This window comes from Panthera uncia, chromosome D2, assembly GCF_023721935.1.
Source record: "Panthera uncia isolate 11264 chromosome D2, Puncia_PCG_1.0, whole genome shotgun sequence".
NCBI lineage: Eukaryota > Metazoa > Chordata > Mammalia > Carnivora > Felidae > Panthera > Panthera uncia.
This window is the reverse complement of record NC_064818.1, coordinates 53,260,882-53,280,073: the sequence shown is the minus strand read 5'-3', so window position 1 is coordinate 53,280,073 and position 19,192 is coordinate 53,260,882. Positions and strand designations below refer to the sequence as shown.

The 19,192-nt window shown below is 38.9% G+C and overlaps 1 protein-coding gene across 11 annotated transcripts in view; it reads right to left on the bottom strand.

The window, feature by feature from the left end:
- Nucleotides 1-9,870, bottom strand: part of CC2D2B (coiled-coil and C2 domain containing 2B) — a 94,956-nt gene extending 85,086 nt beyond the window's left edge. For 4 of the 11 annotated variants that reach the window (XM_049645421.1, XM_049645429.1, XM_049645432.1 and 1 more), the window contains exons 1-3: nucleotides 9,142-9,869; nucleotides 4,712-4,776; nucleotides 715-780 (exon numbers count right to left, since the gene is read on the bottom strand). In XM_049645421.1, the coding sequence (XP_049501378.1) occupies nucleotides 715-780; nucleotides 4,712-4,776; nucleotides 9,142-9,259 (249 nt within the window). In that variant the 5' untranslated portion in view covers nucleotides 9,260-9,869. The other 7 variants (XM_049645424.1, XM_049645431.1, XM_049645426.1 and 4 more) reach the window with 6 other exon arrangements.
- Between the last annotated feature and the right edge of the window lie 9,322 nt (nucleotides 9,871-19,192).

Here is a 19,192-nt window from a genome sequence, read left to right as displayed (position 1 = left end):
AATTTTTTTAAAGAAGATGTGGTATATATATACAATTGAGTATTACTTGTCGATCAAAAAGAATGAAATCTTGCTATTTGCAACAATGTGGATAGAAGTAGAATGTATTATGCTAAGTGAAATAAGTCAGTCAGAGAAAGACAAGTATCATGATTTTACTCATATGTGGAATTTAAGAAACAAAACAGATGAACATAGGGGAAGGGAAGGAAAAATAAGATTAAAAACAGAGGGAGGCAAACCATAAGAGACTCTTAAATACAAAGAACAAACTGAAGGTTGCTGGAAGGGAGGTGGTGGGGATGGGATAAATGGATGATGGGCATTAAGGAGGTCACTTGTTGGGATGAGCACTGGGTGTTACATGGAAGCGATGAATCACTGGGTTCTACTCCTGAAATCAATGCTACACTGCATGTTAACTAATTGGAATTTAAATTAAAAAAAAAAGTAAAAACAGGGCACCTGGGTGGCTCAGTTGGTTGCGTGTCTGTCTCTTGATTTCAGCTCAGGTCATGATCCCAGGATTGTGGGATTGAACCCAGCATCTGGCTCCACTCTGAGCATGGAGCCTGCTCAAGATTCTCTCTCTCTCTCTCTCTCTCTCTCTCTCTCTCTCTCTCTCTCCCTCCCTCCCTCCCTCTGCCCCTCTTCCCTGCTTGCACTCTCTCTTTCTCTCTCAAATTAAAAAAAAGTGTAAGAAAATTTATTTACCTTAGGCCATTGATATATCTTATCATCAATGAGTAGGTGAGTTAAAGATTTTTCGCCTTGGTTAATCTGAAACACAACATAAATAAGTGGTATGGAAAAGTTAATCTTCACAAGTACGGCCACAATTGTGCTCATAAGTCTTTTGTCCAAAGGGATAAAAAACAAATTTTCTCAATGTTTTTCTTATTTTTTTCATTTTTTTTTCTTTTAACAAGCATATACATGTTTTCTCTTGAGATGTCATCTAGCATGACCAACTCAACTTTTCTTGGCTTTAGGTTTGAAGAAAAAAAGCATGGAAAAGAACTTGAAGATGTTGGGATTTAAGGAGCTATATATTAAGGCTGAATTTTCACTCTTTTTTGACAAAGAAAAGTTTATTATGATGCATATTGCAGTAAACAGTAAATCTGAAAATAGGAAAGAAAAAAGAAGCATTACCTGAACATTTTTTAGTTTTTCTCTTACTTTGCCTCTTGACATCTCTATTACGTTTTGATTTTCTTCTGCATCTAAATCTACCAAGAAGTCAACATAATAACATAGAGTTCATAACACTTTCTAATAACATAATTAAATAGCAATAGTGGCAAAAGTACTTACTAAATAGCTAAATTGCATGTATTTCTAAAGATTATGACAATTATGAAGACTCGGTCATTGCCCCATGTGAGCTCAGAACCTAAGACCATGGCTATTGTCCCTTCCCTCTTTTTCAATCTGGACTAAAAACAGGATGGAATTTTGTTCTTTTTGTGACTTTTCCCCTAGCTCCTGTATCCTCAGCTATCGGCTAGAGTTTTTCTTTGTAGTCAGGCAAAAAAAGAAAAAAAAAGCAAGCTCAGATAAGCATGAGAATAGTCATATTCTATACAAACTATCCCGCAGAATATACAAATAACAAAGCAAGGTTATTTCAATCTGATTAAACTGGAGAAAAAGGAATCTGAAAGGAAGAGAGATAAGTTTCTAGGTACCCATTTTAACTACTAATGTCGGTTCTGTAAAGTCAATATAATACTACCAACCCCCCACTTCTGCCAGCTCTTAGGGATATGAAACATAGGGTATAAAGAAGATTCCGGTGTTGTGTGCACTCCAACCCATGTGTAATTTTCTGCTTATCCACCCGACAATCCACCAGATGGCCTGAGAAGGACAGGGGTTGTGCTGTCCTATGTACCTTAGAAAATGGAGGGCCTATTGGTTATTCGACCTAGCATTTGTCTTTTTCTTCTCCTTTGAGTACTCAAAGGTTGCATAGAGGCTGGTGGAAATAAAGCCTAAGTATAAAGCTAAATCACTGTATGTCATGAGAATCTTACTGCAGTATTCCTTGGTAAATTTAAAAATTGCTGGTTGGTTTTATACTCTACTCCCAGAACTTAGAACGGCAGATGCCACCAAGTAGGTGCTCAATAAATGTTTGATGGATGGATGACCAGGGTTCAACCATATTTATCTGTGTTTCTCCCTGAGCTCTACACCTTCCTGAAGCAGGTTCTGTATCTATGTATCTTTATGGTCTAACACAGTCTCAAGCACTAGTGGCTTCTCCACATTTGTGAAAAGGGTTAGAAAACAAAACTTGGCTTTATTACACATATTTACTATGTATTTTCTTATGCCCATCTCGCATTATCCAGGTAGTTTCGTTTCTGTTTGAACCCATCTCTTAAGAAACTTGGGTTCCCAGCTGAAACCCGAGAATTAGATGTAGATGTACATCTTTAAAAAACAGAAACCAACAGTATCAGAGTGGTGGTATACTTATTGAGAAGCATTTTGGAGATGCTTGTCTATATTTTCTTCTGCACTGTTATCTTCTGACATCTGCAAAGAAGTTGAGGTGGGGGGTTACCTTGCATCTTTTTGTTTTATCTTTTCATGTGGTCATCAGCCCTTTGAAAGTCATCACCTTTAGTATGCCAAGTCTTATTCTTTGCCTGTTTTCTTAAATTTCACCTTTTTATCAACTGATATGAGCTCTTTAAATATGGTGGATTTTAAATTAAGAAACTGCTCTCTGTAATATCCAAAAGGACGTTTGAATGACAAAATCCAATGGGTAAGTTCTTAGTGTTCACGTATTGCCAACTTCACATATCTTTTAGGAGGGTCAAATAAGATCAGACATATGAAAATACTTTGAAACCCAACACTATCAGTGTTAGCTATTCTTTGATTACTCTATAGCATCTGATGATGTTGGGCACCTTTATTTTCTGAAAACTTTGTATGTCACTGTTCTCCACTCTTCTACCTCTCTGGCGCCTTATCCTGTGTATTCTTCAATGGTCACACTTCTCTTCATAGCTTAAATGTGGGCATATTCCAAGGCCTCGGAAAGTGTGTGCACGCATTCCCAGGGCTTCCCAAATCTCTGTCCAATCTTGACTGCTATCCTGAATACCATATTTCTAGCTGCCTACTGGTTTTTCTGATTGAATATCTTACCATTATCAAAAACTCAGTATGTTCAAATGAGCTTTTATTTCTTTTACAGTTTTTTAGGCCTTAATATTCTGCAGTTACACCATACTAGCGATGTTAAGTCTTTTTTTAGGACAAGATAGATTATGAGTTTGTTTTTCATTTCAAGTTTAAGAAATACAATGGCAAAAGACTCCTTAAATTACAACTAAAACAAAAGACGTTATCACAGTAAGAGCCTCGTCTACAGAGTTTCTGAAAGAACTTCAAAATCTACCAGTGCTTCCTGGACCACACTTAAGAACTATTGAGGGGTGCTTGCGTGGCTCAGTCGGTTAAGCGTCTGACTTCGGCTAAGCGTCCGACTTTGGCTCAGGTCATGATCTCACAGTTTGTGAATTCGAGCCCCGCTTCAGGCTCTGGCTGAAGGCTCAGAGCCTGGAGCCTGTTTGGGATTCTGGGTCTCCCTCTCTCTCTGCCCCTCCCCTGCTTGCACTCTGTCTCTCTCTCTCTCTCTCTCTCTCAAAAATAAACATTAAAAAAAATTTTTTTAAAGAACTACTGAATGAGGCCAACATAAACTAAGATGTTCTGTTTTTATTAAACCTGTAGTATCTTCCTCAACACAATTAAAAATACCTAATTCTACTCTTGACCAAGGAACAGCAATCCTTCAAGGTGGGATGGAATATCAACTTTGGCAAGTGACTGACAGAGGTCTCCCTTTAATTCCTAATAAACTCATCCAGCATTTCAGGGTTCTGCACATTTCTCTGTAACTTCCCACTAGAAGGCAGGGATAAAACAGGAATCTTAGCTGAAGTTACTCCAAAAGACATGTAGATATTGGTCCTATATATGTTTAATCCACCAACTAAAAAAAGAAAACTTTTTTTTTTTTGAGCAAAGCAGCAATGGACTGCTGGCTGAGAAAACAGGTAATTGAATTAACATTTATACAAGAGAATAAATAAACAAACAAATAAATAAATACTTCACCTCTAATACTATTTATTGTACAATTAACCGACCAAAGAGTACAATTCATTCTTAAGTTTATTATTTTTTTAACATATGAACTATGGTGTCTCTCAATTGGATAAGGGACCCCAAATGTGGGGTGACCATCCGGAAAAAGCCAGTGATGCAGAAGGTGAAAGAATTCACCTGGGGCAGAACAAAGGAGCTAGAAATTTACTGACTCCCCACAAGGAGGCGGCACACAAGACAGTAGAGGAGAGGCTGTTTGCCATGAGGCAGTGGGAGGGGGCTGTTTTTAAAGAGGGAAGGTGAAGAGGTGTGGCAATGAATGGAATTCCCCCTTTTTTGGTAACTGTGCCTGGTTGTAAGTAGCCCTTCAGTTAAGGCCTCTGGATATTTTGAGGCCGGTGGCCTGATGGGCCTGTGTTTCATTGCTCAAGCCTATTTGCCTGAAAGTGGTCTCCACATGAACTATATGACTTGAATATAGAACCAAATATATCACATTGTTCAGGATTATCCTACATTTATAATTGGGCTATTAGTATAATCAAGATCCTTATAAACTCCATCAATCCCTTACCTTTTTTTCCATATCTTCTCTCCTCTTTGAGATCTTTTTCATGATGGTTCTTTCATTTCTACTTTCTAAATAAATAAGAAAATAGTCTTAAGGATGATATATTACTGAAAGTATGATGTGATATTTAAAAGTATGCTACTTAAATTTAACTAGAAACTAAACAAAGAAATATGCCATCACTTTTAATATGCAGTAAAAATGCTGGTTAATGTAATAAGACATGTAAAAGAAGAGGTATAACTATTAGAAAAGAGAAGACAAAGTTATCATTGTTTGTAGAGGATAGGTTTTTATATGTAGAAAACCCAGGACACTCAATCAAAAAGTTTAGACACAATTAGAAAGTTAAGTGGCAGAATATAAGATCATGTATATAAAAGTTAATAGCTTCCCTGTATATTAATATGACAGAAAAAAACTTTCATAATAGCAATAGAAAAACATTTTCATAATACCTAGGAATAACTTCAATTAAAATATGTGGGAACCCTCCCAAACTATAAAACTTTAGTGAGAAAAAATATCTGATTAAACATGGAGATATTCACCAGAGGCAGGGAGATTGGTTAAGAGGCCATTATGATAGTGGAGGTGAGAGATACTGGAGATCTGGATCAAAAATAGACGTGGGTGGGGCTCCTGGGTGGCTCAGTCAGTTAAGAGTCTGACTCTTGATTTTGGCTCAGGTCTGGATCTCACCATCTTGGGATAGAGCCCCACGTTGGGCCCCTTGCTGAGCATGGAGCCTGCTTGGGATTCTCTCTCTCTCTCTCTCTCTCTCTCTTTTAGTCTCTCTCTCTCTAAAAAAAAAATGGAAGTGGGAATGGAGGGTGGAGAAAGATTCATTTAAAAGGTGTAAGTCACAAGATCTCATGAGCAATTAAACATAGGACAAAGTGAGGGAAGAATCAAGGACTCTAGGTGTTTGGTTTTAGTCATCGAGAAGAAGTATCATTTCAAGTATTGTCAATGCAGGAATGAAGGTGGAGTAGGGAATCAATATGTTCAATTTTTGGGTGTTACTAATGGATGTTTATAGGACATTCAGGTGAGACATCCAGAAGATGATTAAAAATACTGTATAAAAATTAAAAAATTAAAATACTGGGGCGCCTGGGTGGCTCAGTCAGTTAAGCGTCCGACTTCGGCTCAGGTCACGATCTCGCGGTCCCGTGAGTTCGAGCCCCGCGTCGGGCTCTGTGCTGACTGCTCACAGCCTGGGGCCTGTTTCAGATTCTGTGTCTCCCTCTCTCTCTGACCCTCCCCTGTTCATGCTCTGTCTCTCTCTGTCTCAAAAATAAATAAACATTAAAAAAAAATTTAAAAAAATAAAAAATAAATAAAAATACTGTATAGAAGAGAACAGAACAAAAGAGAAGTCTAAATTAGCAAAACTCTTTGTTTAATCAGTAAATAGACATTTAGGAAATAGATTTAAGACTCTTTAAAGCATCTTTAAAATTCTTCCTAACAACGTACCTAAATTAGGCACAACAGGAATATGATGTCAGGAAAACAATTTTTAACTTACTTTGCATTCTGCAAGAACATCTAAAATGAACTTAAAATCAATATCTGGCTTACCAATGCCTACACCTGTAAATTTTATCTGCTAAGCTTGGGGAAACATTAGCGACAACACATCCTACAGATAGTTAAATTACAATAAATCAAATAAAAAACTTATCATACGAGAAATTTTTAACCAGATATTGTTTTGCAGACTTGGTGATGTTTCTAACCTGGTTCATTTATTATTCCATAAGATAAATAAATGATTATAGGCAAAATATTAGATAAAATTGAAGATCTGGAAAAAACTGCATTTGCTTTTTTTTTTTTTTTTTTTTATTTTATTTTTGGGACAGAGAGAGACAGAGCATGAACGGGGGAGGGTCAGAGAGAGAGGGAGACACAGAATCGGAAACAGGCTCCAGGCTCTGAGCCATCAGCCCAGAGCCTGACGCGGGGCTCAAACTCACGGACCGCGAGATCGTGACCTGGCTGAAGTCGGACGCTTAACCGACTGCGCCACCCAGGCGCCCCTGCATTTGCTTTTTGAAAATTTGCCTTAGGGAAAATTGTGACTCATACCTTCTTACGGCAATTCACTCCTCTTTATTAAAAAATTGGCTCCAATAAGAGACTTAAAAACTGAGAACAATCTGAGGGTTGATGGGGGGTGGGAGGGAGGGGAGGGTGGGTGATGGGCATTGAGGAGGGCACCTGTTGGGATGAGCATTGGGTGTTGTATGGAAACCAATTTGACAATAAATTTCATATTAAAAAAAAATTGGCTCCAACAGTTAAACCCAATCTTCTCTTCAAGATTATTGCTAATTTATAATTCTTGCAGTTAAAGCTCTTTCTAAAGGGTAAGGAAATTGAGGATTAGCTTTTTTTTTTTTTTTTTTTTTTTTTTTTTTTTTTGGATAAGATGACCTGGAGGTCCATAGTCAAAACCTGAGAATTAAAATCAAATAGTTCATTCATTCTTTTCTAATCCAGAGCAAACGGAAGGCAATTTATGTGTAGAAATGCCACTTGCTTAGCATTTAGAAATCTCTGTGTTCTGCCAATTTATCCAGTTACACCTTTATCACCAAGGTGATTGCTGAAGTGAAATTTTATGTTGTGTGTAAATTTAACACTCAATCACCTTGATTACTTCTGTCGCATGCCATTTGATTTCAGGAGTGTTAGCAGAATAAAATTACAAAAAAACTCTAGCATATGGAATGGTCACAAAATGCATATTCTGTTATCTAGTATTATTTCTTTGGTTAATTATGAACTAACTAGAAGTTTGTTTTTCCTTTAGTTTTCCCCCAGCTCTTGGAAATCTTTCCAAATGTATTAATCCATCTTCCTTCCTTAGCGGAACTGAATTCAGTCTCAAATCCAATTTTATCTCTATCTTAGTTCATCGATTGTCACAGAGTCTGATCAGCCCTTTTTGAACTCCCGTATAGCAGTGTTTCTCAAATAATGCTTTCCCAGACTTCTTTGATTTGCATTATGATGGTATGCAAAAAACATAAAACCTCACTCAAAGTTATGATACAATTAAGGTAATGGATAGCATTTTGCCAACATCAAAATTTATTAAATATATGGCAAATATTATTACTAAGATGTGGAAAAGGTGGAATTTAACAAAAAATTCTACAATTGGTTAAATACAACAGCATTATTTCACAAGATGTTACAAAAAGCATCCTGGCTTCCAGGTGTTTCATTACCTGACAAATTTGAAAACAAATACCTTTTAGTTAACTATAATCTTATTTTCTAAAAGAAAAAACTAGGAACAAGTGGCCTAACAAAGATTTTCTGTGAATTCATATAGAAGTCTTGGAAAGGCATCAAAATGGAATCATCCACTGCACAGGACTAAGCCCCCAAATCATCATAAGCTGCTCCTGTAAGTCAAGAAAGATTTGGGTTCACTTCCCTTGAGACTTCAGGCACATAAAAACTGAATAATGCCAAAACAGGTTACAAAAACTATGGCATATTTTGAAAGTTTATAACACACACACACACACACACACACACAATATAATGTAATTTTGCTACTCCCAAGTTAATTACAGGATTTATAAAAAAATGTACTAATTCATAGAGCAATAGTAGGTCCAGAAACTGGACACAGGTAAGTCCTGTGATGTTGTCTTTTATTTAAAACTGACAACATATCGCAGTGCCTGTGCTTTGAGTTTCAGTCCGAGAGAAAGTCAAAACGAGGGGCCCTTTCTGAAAGTGAGGCTAAAAGACCACTTGGTCTGCCTCCCCGGCTAAGCCCTGCTTCCCACTCTCCAACATACACCTTCCACTATAGCCTGACCACTCTTCTTGCCACTCCCTGCCACATCCATCCTTTGATTTTTGCAGTTTTCCTCTAATCTAGAGCATTTCACGTCTCAAAGCCTAATTCAAACCCCGCATCTTCCAGGAAATTGTTACTCTGACCCTTCTGTGACCTTGAAGAGCACTTACGATTGCACTTTTTCTTCTTACATCCTACTTTGCAAGTTCAGCTTTCTGCCTACTATAACGTGAGGATGAGAGCTGGGGTACGAACTCATCCGTCCGCCGCCAATCCTAACAAGATGTTCAGCACACAGTAGACAATAAATAACATGGTCTTGGATTTGCTGCAAATCAAGCTCGACTCCCGAATGCTGGAAAATGGGAGTGTTTCTCAACCCTCTCAACTCCCAAAGGGCATGATTGACAGGTCGGCCAGGTTCTGGGGACTACAAGTTTCTAGCGGCCTGTGCGGGTCTCTGGTTACTGGGGGCCGCCGCTGGTTTTGCCCACAGAGCAGGACTCCAACAGACAAGATAGTGGGGTCCAGGGGGCTTTAACAGGCAGTATGACATTCACCTGGATGGAGAGTGCACTCTTGTTATGTTACGAGGACGCACCATTTATTGCGGACTCTGGGAAGGTCACCAACCGCCCAGCAAGGATCCCGACCACCGCGCCAGCCGCCTGCCCAGCGCTCGCTCCTCGGGCACTGACGTCAAGGCGGTCCAGGAGCATGCGCGATGCGGCTCGTGAGGGGTAGAGCGTGCGCCTTCGGGAGTCTTCGGGAGTTTTCGGTGCGCTACGTCTGTTCACGCGCAGCCTGGGCTTGTGACTCGAATTGAGGCGTCGGAGTCTGTCACTCCCACCCTGGCTTATAGTTCCTGCAGGAATGCCGGCTTTGATCACCTGCGGGCTGAGTGCGCGCCCCGGTGGCCGCAGCTGCCTGAGGGTCTGTTCTGGAAGAAGCCTGAGAGCTGGTTGTCCTGGCGCGTGGGAGCCCCGAACTTATCTCGTCATGGTGAAGAACCGTATCCCCAACGGGTGAGTACCTGCCGCGAGCTTCCCGGCGCGCACGGGTCCGCAGCGACAACCGGAGTCCTGGGGGACGTGCGCGCGAGACCGCTTGTCCAAAGTCAACGTGCGTCGAGTGGCCTCCCGCCGGTGTGCGCGGCGGATGGCGCGGATGGGGGCGCTGATAGCGTGTATTTACTGAGATGTATTATAACTACACCTAAGTGTTATGAAGTATATTGGCCTGAATATACAACAGGCTAAAAGGAGGCAGCGTAGGATTTGAGATCTAATACTGGACAGTTTGTAGTTTAGGGGGATTAAAAAAATATCTATATCTATATCTGTATCTGTATCTGTGTCTATATATACACACACACGTATATGTATGTATATATATATACACACACATATATACATATATATATCAGACTTAAATATTTTCAGGTTTAAAGGGAAATAGTATTGGTCTAGCAGATATCTCAGTTTAGTAGTCCCAATCTCACTTCCAAAGTACTTAAGTTATTTTTATTTTATTTTAATTTTGTTAAGTTGCTGTCATTATCAGGAACTTCACATGAAAATCAAGATTTCTTGAAAAATCAGATGTAGGAAACCAGATCTGTACATGGCAATAGTCCGTGATTTGCAGGGTCTTCCCTGTGAGGAGTAAGCCTCTCCGGTTTTTCAGTCCAAGTGTCCCATCCCCCTGTAGCCTCTGCAGCACCGAGACTTAGTTTCGTTGATTTTTTTTTTTTTTTTAAATCATATCTTTATTTGGGACATGTCTTACTTAGGTATGTCAGCCTGCCTGGCATTTGAATTTGTAACTCCAGCTGTAAAGGGTAAATGGGAGGAAAGAACTGAAGTTTATTATATTACTTGTTTCCAGAATAAAACGTCATATTGAGTGCAGCGAGGCGGTGCTGTGAAGGACTGTTTTGTCAAAAAGGGTGGTTACCTGCCCTATTATGAACCTCATAAGATGACTCCACTTAAATATGCTTAGAGGCCCTTCACTTGGTGAGTTGTAGTTTTAGCATCTGAACAGCCTGGGTGATCATAGTTTTCAGTGTCCTACCTCCCACCTGGGATTATGGTGAAATGTGACAGTGAAAGTGCTTTGTAAACTAAAGCCTCTAAACAAACTAGTAGCAGTAACTCTAAGACAGCAGTTTTCTTGTCTGGAGGTATAGACTTACTTTTACCTTCCAGTGACCCCTCTTCCCAAAGTTTTTTGTTTTGTTTTATTTTGTTTTTTAAGAGAGAGAAGAAATATATAGGGCTACAGATGAGAGATACTCTAATTGGGATAGATTTAGAAAACAATTTAAAAATGTACAATTGCCCTTTTAAATTATAGAATATTTTAACATGAGTTTTTCAGAAATGTGCTGTTTATTTGATCCAATTAGAATACAATTTAATTAAACTCTCTGCCTTATTTTTTTCTTTGAGAAACTGTCCTCTGTTATAACAGCAACTCCTGGTGATTATACTTTGCATCCAGTCTTTTTTCCAAGTAAAATTCTGTGCATCGCTGTAAGAGCCCTGATGGGTTTTATACATGTTGTGACAAAGTAATCACACTGAGGATTTTTCCATCTCAAGCCACTACATTCATATTCAAAATAACTGTGATTCTCAGTCCTATACTATGTCTTCCTCCACTCATTTGCCCATTTTTCAGAGCTGTCACAAAACCAGAGGGTCCGCCATGAGAAGGACAGCTATAGCTGTGTATGCGGGGGGGGGGGGGGGGGGGGGGGGGGGGGGGGGGGGGGGGGGGAGAAGTCCCTGAAAAAAAAATGAAATTGACAACAGAGTAGTATTTGAATAGGTGGAAAGATTTTTCTAGTAGACATTGTCTATAACATCCTTCTGTCCCTGCCTCTATAATCTTAAATTAGTATTTTCATCCATTCACATAGCTTGAATGATTGACAGCTTAACAACTTCTTGATCTGTTAGTAGTGCTAAGAACACTACAGTTTTTCTCCATATAGTCTCTACCTTTTTTTAAATTGTTTAATTTTGCAATGGTAATTGCCTTTTATCTTACAATGTGCCCAAGAATTCTGTAAGCAAGTTGTTTTTTTTTGTTTTGTTTTGTTTTTTTTTGTATAGTGTATGCTAAAGATTTCTGCCTTCTTTAGGAGCTCAATAAAATTTTATCTGTCTGAAAACCAGAAACCCAAAAGTATTGCATTCCAGAAGCAAAAATTGGGAATGTATATAGACTCACTTTTTTTAAAAAAGTAGCTGACTAGATAATTCAAATGAAGCACCAGTTTATTCCGATTCCGTCATTTATGTTATTGTGGAAACATTAGTTGTGGAAATAAATGAATTGAAAAAAGTGCATGTTATAGTACTGTTTGCAATATTAGCAGATGATCTAAAATTCCTTTCATATGGTTTCCTTGTATAGTTAATGCTAAAAGAACAGCTTCCAACTGGATGTCAAAACCAAAGATGAACATGTTTATATAGAATTATCATGGTCATAATTGAATATCATTCATAATGGTGGAGTTATGCTATCGAGGAAAGAATAAATGTCATAACTATTCATGGGTATCTTATTCCACAATGAAGAATTCCATCAAAGAAATGATCTTCTAGAAATGTCACAAGCAAAAATCTAAGAGTTCATGAGTTACTTAAAAATGAGGCCTTTTATTTAGAGATGAGGCCTTTTATTTACTTTTGATAGAAATTATTTTCTAATTTTTAAAGAGAAAGAAGCCTAATCCAACATCATTGGTTTGTTGGATTTTGGTGCCATTTGGATTGTATTTAAAAACTTGAGAAACTGTATTTTTCAATTCTAGATAAATTATCAAAATCAAATTTCTGTTTTTGCAAAGCAAAGGACTACTGGAACATAGTAATCATTCCTTTTTGAAGGATAGTTTTGCTAGATATAGACTTCTTGGTTGGCTAGAATTTTTCTTTCAGCATTTGAATGTCATCTTACTACCTCTGACAGTCATTATTCCTAATGATAAGTCAGCTGTTAATCACATCTAATCAGTACATTAGGTAGTGATTTTATGAAGCCAAACTTATTCAATATTAATTTAATGTTTATGGAGTATCTGTGGTATGGCAGGCACTGTACTATGAAGAAAGACAGACATGGTCACTCTCACAGAGTTAATGGTCAAGAGAGAAACCACGATTTGTCAGAAAAAAAATACACATAATCATGTGTGTAGTTACAAACTCTGTTAAGTGCCAGGAAGGAAGGTAAAAGGTATGTCTAAAGAGAATAGGTGGATGGATGACAGACACTTTCCTGAGAACTGATATAGGAGCGGCAAGCTGAGCATGACTGAAGGGGTAACATGGGAGAAGGGGCAGAAGGAATAGCATGGAACATTGGGAGGACTGAGGAAAGGAAACCAGGTGAAGCCAGACTGGGGAAGGAAAAATGGAACAGCAATGAAGCTGGAGAAGTAAGCAGGGCATTAAAATGCTCATTTTAAGAAATACTCATGTGTTAAAATTAGAATTCATAAAAAATAACAGGAAATAATTAGATGACAATTATTTTTAATACCAGTTTCTTTACTTTGTTTTTCATAAAAAGTTATAAAGATGTTTAAAGTTAATGAACTGTACTTCTTTTTAAAAAATTTTTTTAATGTTTATTTATTTTTGACAGAGAGAGAGAGAGAGAGAGAGCGAGCGAGCATGAGCGGGGGAGGGGCAGAGAGAGAGGGAGACACAGAATCTGAAGCAGGCTTCAGGCTCTGAGCTGTCAGCCCAGAGCCCGATGTGGGGCTTGAATCTACAGACCGCGAGATCATGACCTGAGCCAAAGTCAGACACTCAACCGACTGAGCCACCCAGGCGCCCCAATGAACTGTACTTCTTAATTCAAGATTAATCAGAAATTAAAACAAGTCATCTCCAAAATAATGTTGAAGAAATGACTTTGTTTCCTGCTTACTAAAACACTGTAGGTTTTCATGTTTTACTTCGATTATTCCTACATTTAATACATATTACCACTTAGTATAAATCAGTGATGATGATGTAAAATTCATAAACTATTTTCCTTCTTTTACCTATTACCCAAGAAAAACAAAGACAAAATATTGTTTTGGGTATTGAAAGTTTACATCAGGAATGAATACTACCTTATTCACTGTAGAAGTGCTGTACATATGTAAAACCTTCCATTATTTTTGTGTTTTCTTTTTGAGGGATGAAGCAGTAAATTAAAATTTCATACATGATAGCACTCAGAAAGCAACTAACCAACAAATTAGGCCCTATTTATTAAAGAATAATTTCTTTATCATCTTGAGTTATTAAACTATTTTTATTATAATTGTTATTTTCATTGCAGGTGGAGCACTGTGATGCCAATTGGACATCCTCTACCTGGGACACAATTTATTGTGTTTAAAGTACCTTTAAAGGGAATATGTAAATTATTTTCTTATTTATCATGTAAGGAGAAGAATTGGGAATGATGTAATCCATGTTTACTTAATGTTATGCTTTTCTTCATAAAAATATGTGAATTGTAAGTTTCCAGCAAATGTTTGACATAATGGAAGTAACAGTAGACGTTTTCACACATGTAATTATTAATTGCTCATTCTAGTGGAAGGGAGTATTTTGAATTAATTTTTAAATAACAGCTTTATTGGTGTGTAATTCACCTATTCATATTCACCTGGTTAATGTAAACTGTGGTTTTTAGTATCTTCGTGACGTTGTGCAGCTGCCACCACAATTTTGGAACATTTTCATCACCCCTCCCTCCCCCCAAACCCAAGCACAGTAGCAGTCACTCCTCTTTCCCCCTAGCTTCCACCCCCACCTCCCAGGCAACCACTAATCCCCTTTCTGTCTCCATAGATGTGACTGCTCGGGACATTTCATGTAGATGGAATGGTGTATCTGCCCTTGGTGAGTGGCTTCTTTAGCATAATGTTTTTAAGATTGACCTATGTTGTAGTGTATGGCACACTTCATTTATTTTTCTTGCCAAGTTAATTTTTCAATGGTTCAATTTATTTTATTGAAAAAAAATTTGACAAGATTAAATTTTTTGAGCAAAAATATCTTTAATCCTAATGTTATTTTTGGTTTTTAGGTTTTGACCTATTTAAAAAACAAATCCAGGGGCGCCTGGGTGGCTCAGTCGTTTGAGCGTCCGACTTCAGCTCAGGTCATGATCTCACGGTTTGTGAGTTCGGGCCCTGCATCGGGCTCTGTGCTGACAGCTGGGATCCTAGAGCCTGCTTCGGATTCTGTGTCTCCCTCTCTCTCTGCCCCTCCCCCACTCACATTCTGTCTCTCTCTGCCTCTCAAAAATAAAGAAAACTAATAAAAAAAAATTGTTTTTAATCAAATCCAAAATAATCCAGAAATAAAGATGGATAACTTTTTAGTACTTCCCCCCGAAATCAGCACTCCTTTACTAATTTGTCATATCCTTTGTGTAGTACTTCCTAAAAAAAAAAAAAATTCAAAATACTTGAAACCCATGCCATGTTTTTATATGACCTCAGATGCGTGGCAGCTTTGCTTTCTCCTACTTGCTCTGACATTGGGAACATATGAGCACATAGTTCAGAGTCTTTTATGCTGACCCCCAATTTAACTCAGCCTTTTCTTTCATTGGTCTTTAAGTTACTTTTTTAACATATTGAGATATAATTCACATACCATAAAATTCACCCTTTTAAAGTATATGGGGAAGTGGTTTTTAATATATTCATAGAGTTGTGTAATCATTGCCACCAATTCCAGATCATTTTCTTTCCCTCAAAAAGAAACCTTGTACCCATTTCCCCTCCTGTTGGCCCCTCCTACAGTCACTTAATCAACAGAGTGACCCAGGCTCCCCTAAAACCTTGTTGTAGAGGAAAATAACTCTTGAACCTTGTTCAATTGGATTGGTGCCATCAAAGATGTCATCTGTCATTTTTTTCCCTGATTAGGTGACATTTTGTCTTGGATATCTTGCTGCCATGTCACACTTCAACATACATGTAACCAAACATACCATCATTTCTTTACTTCCACACCACTCCTTCCCAAAAATACAAATTAGCGAACTCTTTAACTTTCCTGTTTCTCCTGAAAGCACCACTGTTAAGCCTGTCAGTCAACTTCAAATCCCTTGAGTCGTCTCTGTCTTTCTGGTATCCTATATCAGGTCAAGGGCTAAAACCTATAGATTTTTTTCTTCTATAACGTGTCTCATATTCTCCAGGTCTTTTACCTGATTATTCAGCAGCTCGTCTCTTTTATTCTTTTTTGACCGGTTGTGCCTAAATGTAATTTTCATACCCATTCCAGGTCCTTCCTAAAAAAATCTTCAGTTCTCTCTGCCCTCTGCATTGTTTTTAATGTGTTTCATCTAAACTCCTTTCCATATTCTTCAAGGTCCAATTTAATCTGGCCCCGTTCTCATCATACTCTTCTCTGTTTCCTACAACAAACCATCTCTTCACTATCTCACGAACATTCTTGATTCTGTAATAGCAAGACTAAAAATGACTAAAGGTACATTAATTGGGGTCTGGATATTAAAATTCTAAAACACTATAGATAATATGCAGACATGACAAAAAGGATTTTGATCTATGAATGTTGATACAGGGCAGAAGAGCTGGGACAAATCTCTCCGAGGCACACCAGGCCTTCAGTGAGTGCAAGGCATTTGTTCCCCAAAGGCAGATAGCAAGGCAGACAGAAATCTCCAGAGGCATGGAAAACTGACCCAAAAAGAAACCCTTGGGGAATGTTGTGTAAGAGAAAGAGTAAGCTTTGTAAATTGCACTTGAGCTGGCCCACTGGGACAGGCTGCCAAATGGCATTCAGGCTGAAGATGACCGCTTATCTGAGAGTCAGCAGAAGGAACTCCATGGAATGCTAAAGTAGTGGCATTACCAGGCAGCTTGTTGGAAATGGAGAACCTCAGCCTCACCGCAGACCTATGCAATCATTTTTTGATTAATTAAAATTAATATCTATTTTGGGGTATCTGGGTGGCTTGAGGCTGTTAAGCGGCCAACTCTTGATTTCAGCTCAGGTCGTGATCTTGTGGTTCGTAAGTTGGAGCTCCGTTGTCAGGCTCTGTGATAACAGCCCAGAGTCTGCTTGGGATTCTCTCTCTGCCCCTCTCCTGCTCATGCCCGCGTTCTGTCTCTCTCTCTGTCTCCCTCAAAATAAATAAAAACTTTAAAAAAATTAGTAGTAATTCTTAGGTGAGTTACATACACATTACATTTTAATAAGCATGACTTTTAGGGTGCATTCTAATCCTTAAAATTCTACTTAAGTAATATGTGCAATCAGGTGCTGTGTGGTGAGCTATACAGAAACTAAATGCATGGTCCAAGAAGGAAAAATTCAATGTAGGTAATCCAAGGAGGCGCCACCATAGAATCAGGAGTTGAGCTGGTCCTTAAAAGCTGGAGGAAGACGTAGATCATGTCAAAGATTAAAAAATATGGATACCGAAGCAGAAATAGTGGTATGGACCAGACTTCCTGGCAGTGGAGATAGAGATTAACTAGGACTGTTACCTTAGTTCCTGCTAAAATACCTCTGAGGCCAACTTTTCAGAAAGAAAGAAGTCACGTATCTTCCCCTGAGGAGCTTAACTCAGACACCGAATAGAACAAATAGAATGGTCTAAGTGTTCTTTTATTTTTTTATTTTTTTTTTAATGTTTATTTATTTTTGACAGAGAGACAGAGCACGAGTGGGGGAGGGGCGGCGAGCGAGGGAGACACAGAATCCGAGACAGGCTCCAGGCTCTGAGCTGTCAGCACAGAGCCCAACGCGGGGCTTGAACTCACAGACCACGAGATCATGACCTGAGCCGAGGTCAGATGCTCAACCGACTGAGCCACCCAGGCGCCCCTGGTCTATGTATTCTAATGCAGGCCTAGGGAAAGGGCTGCCCTAGCACAGGGAAGAAGTTTATTCTGACTTGGAGATGTGAAAAAGACTTCACTGAAGGCATCTGAACTGCGCTTTGAAGGTAGAGTGGGGCAAAGCTGTTCCAAATTGAGCAAAAACCTGAACAGTGTTGGGTGAAGAGGCAGTCTACCGTATTTGGAGTGTAGGTAATGTCAGAGGGGTGGAGTGGGATGTAAGCCTGGAAAGAGCTTATAGGCATGGATCAAAAAGCTTGAATGTCTGTTGGAGAGTTTGACCTTATTTTGTAGGCAATGGAAAGCCACCAGCAATTTTGTTAGGAAGCAATGTGATAAAACCTCCTTTTTAAATATATATGTATATATTTATTTTGAAGGGGGGAGTGGCCGAGGGAGAGAGAGAAAATCCCAAGCAGGCTCCATGTTGTCAGCATTGAGCCTAGCATGGGGTTCCATCCCATGAACCACGAGATCATGACCTGAATTGATATCAAGAGTCAGACACTTCACCAACTGAGCCATCCAGGCATCCAAAACCTGCTTTTTATAAAACTTATTCTGGCTTTAATAGGCTGGAGACATGACCACCATTCCTGGTATCAGGTCTTTACTGGGGTGATAATAAGATTGGAAAGGGGAATCAGAATGAAAAATGTTGCCATGGCAAAGTGTGCAGGTGCTGTTGATGAAGTTGATTCTTATCCTGGTTACTTGAGGCAGTCATGGCTTTAAATTATGATACAATTCAGGCAGGGCAGGTTTAGGAGGAGAACCAGTGTGGTTTAGGTCACAGCATTCCCTACCTAGCTCTCAAGGCTTGCCTCCCCTTTCTTCTTAGAACTTCATTATAAGGAATGATGTTGTTTCTTAGGTGACGGTGTCTCATTTGTCATCGACTGATCCATATTCTCTGGTGAGCTTTGCTCTTCAACACACATTCAATAGGGATATTAAAATAAAAAGTCAACTCAGGTGCTGATGAGGGTGATGCCACTACTGTATCAACTTAAATTTAAAATCGAGAAATGTAGGGGCACCTGGGTGGCTCAGTCAGTTAAGCGTCTGACTTTGGCTCAGGTCGTGATCTCGTGGTTTGTGAGTTCGTGAGTTCAAGCTCCATGTCAGGCTCTGTGCTGACAGCTCAGAGCCTGGAGCCTGCTTTGGATTCTGTGTCTCCCTCTCTCTCTCTCCTCTTCCCCTGCTCATCCTCTGTCTCTCCTTCAAAAATAAATAAACATTAAAAAAAATTTTAAATAGAGAAATGCAAGGGGCGCCTGGGTGGCTCAGTTGCTCAGTTCATGATCTCACGGCTCATGGGCTCAAGCCCCTCATTGGGGTCCGTGCTGATGGTGTGAAGTCTGCTTGGGATTCCCTCTCTCTGCCCCTTCCATGCTCTCTCTCTCTTTCTCTCAAAATAAATAAATAAATAAACTTAAAAAAATTAAATAGAGAAACGCAAAAGATATAGCAGTGCTTCTGTCACATGTATAGTCTTAAATGCCAGTTTTCTAAAGAGAAGGTTCATGGAGGTACTCCTTTCCCCGTTACTAAAAAATCCATCATACCTGTGATAAAAACCAATTATATTCAGTTGTATTAGGTTCATGTACAAATAAAAACTCGGGTAGTTAACTACACATTGTCCTAAACACATAAAATGAAGAAAATAGACACATGTTCTTTTAGGAAATCTACCATTTGGGAATATATGGCTAATTTGCAAGCTGCTAGAACATCCTGA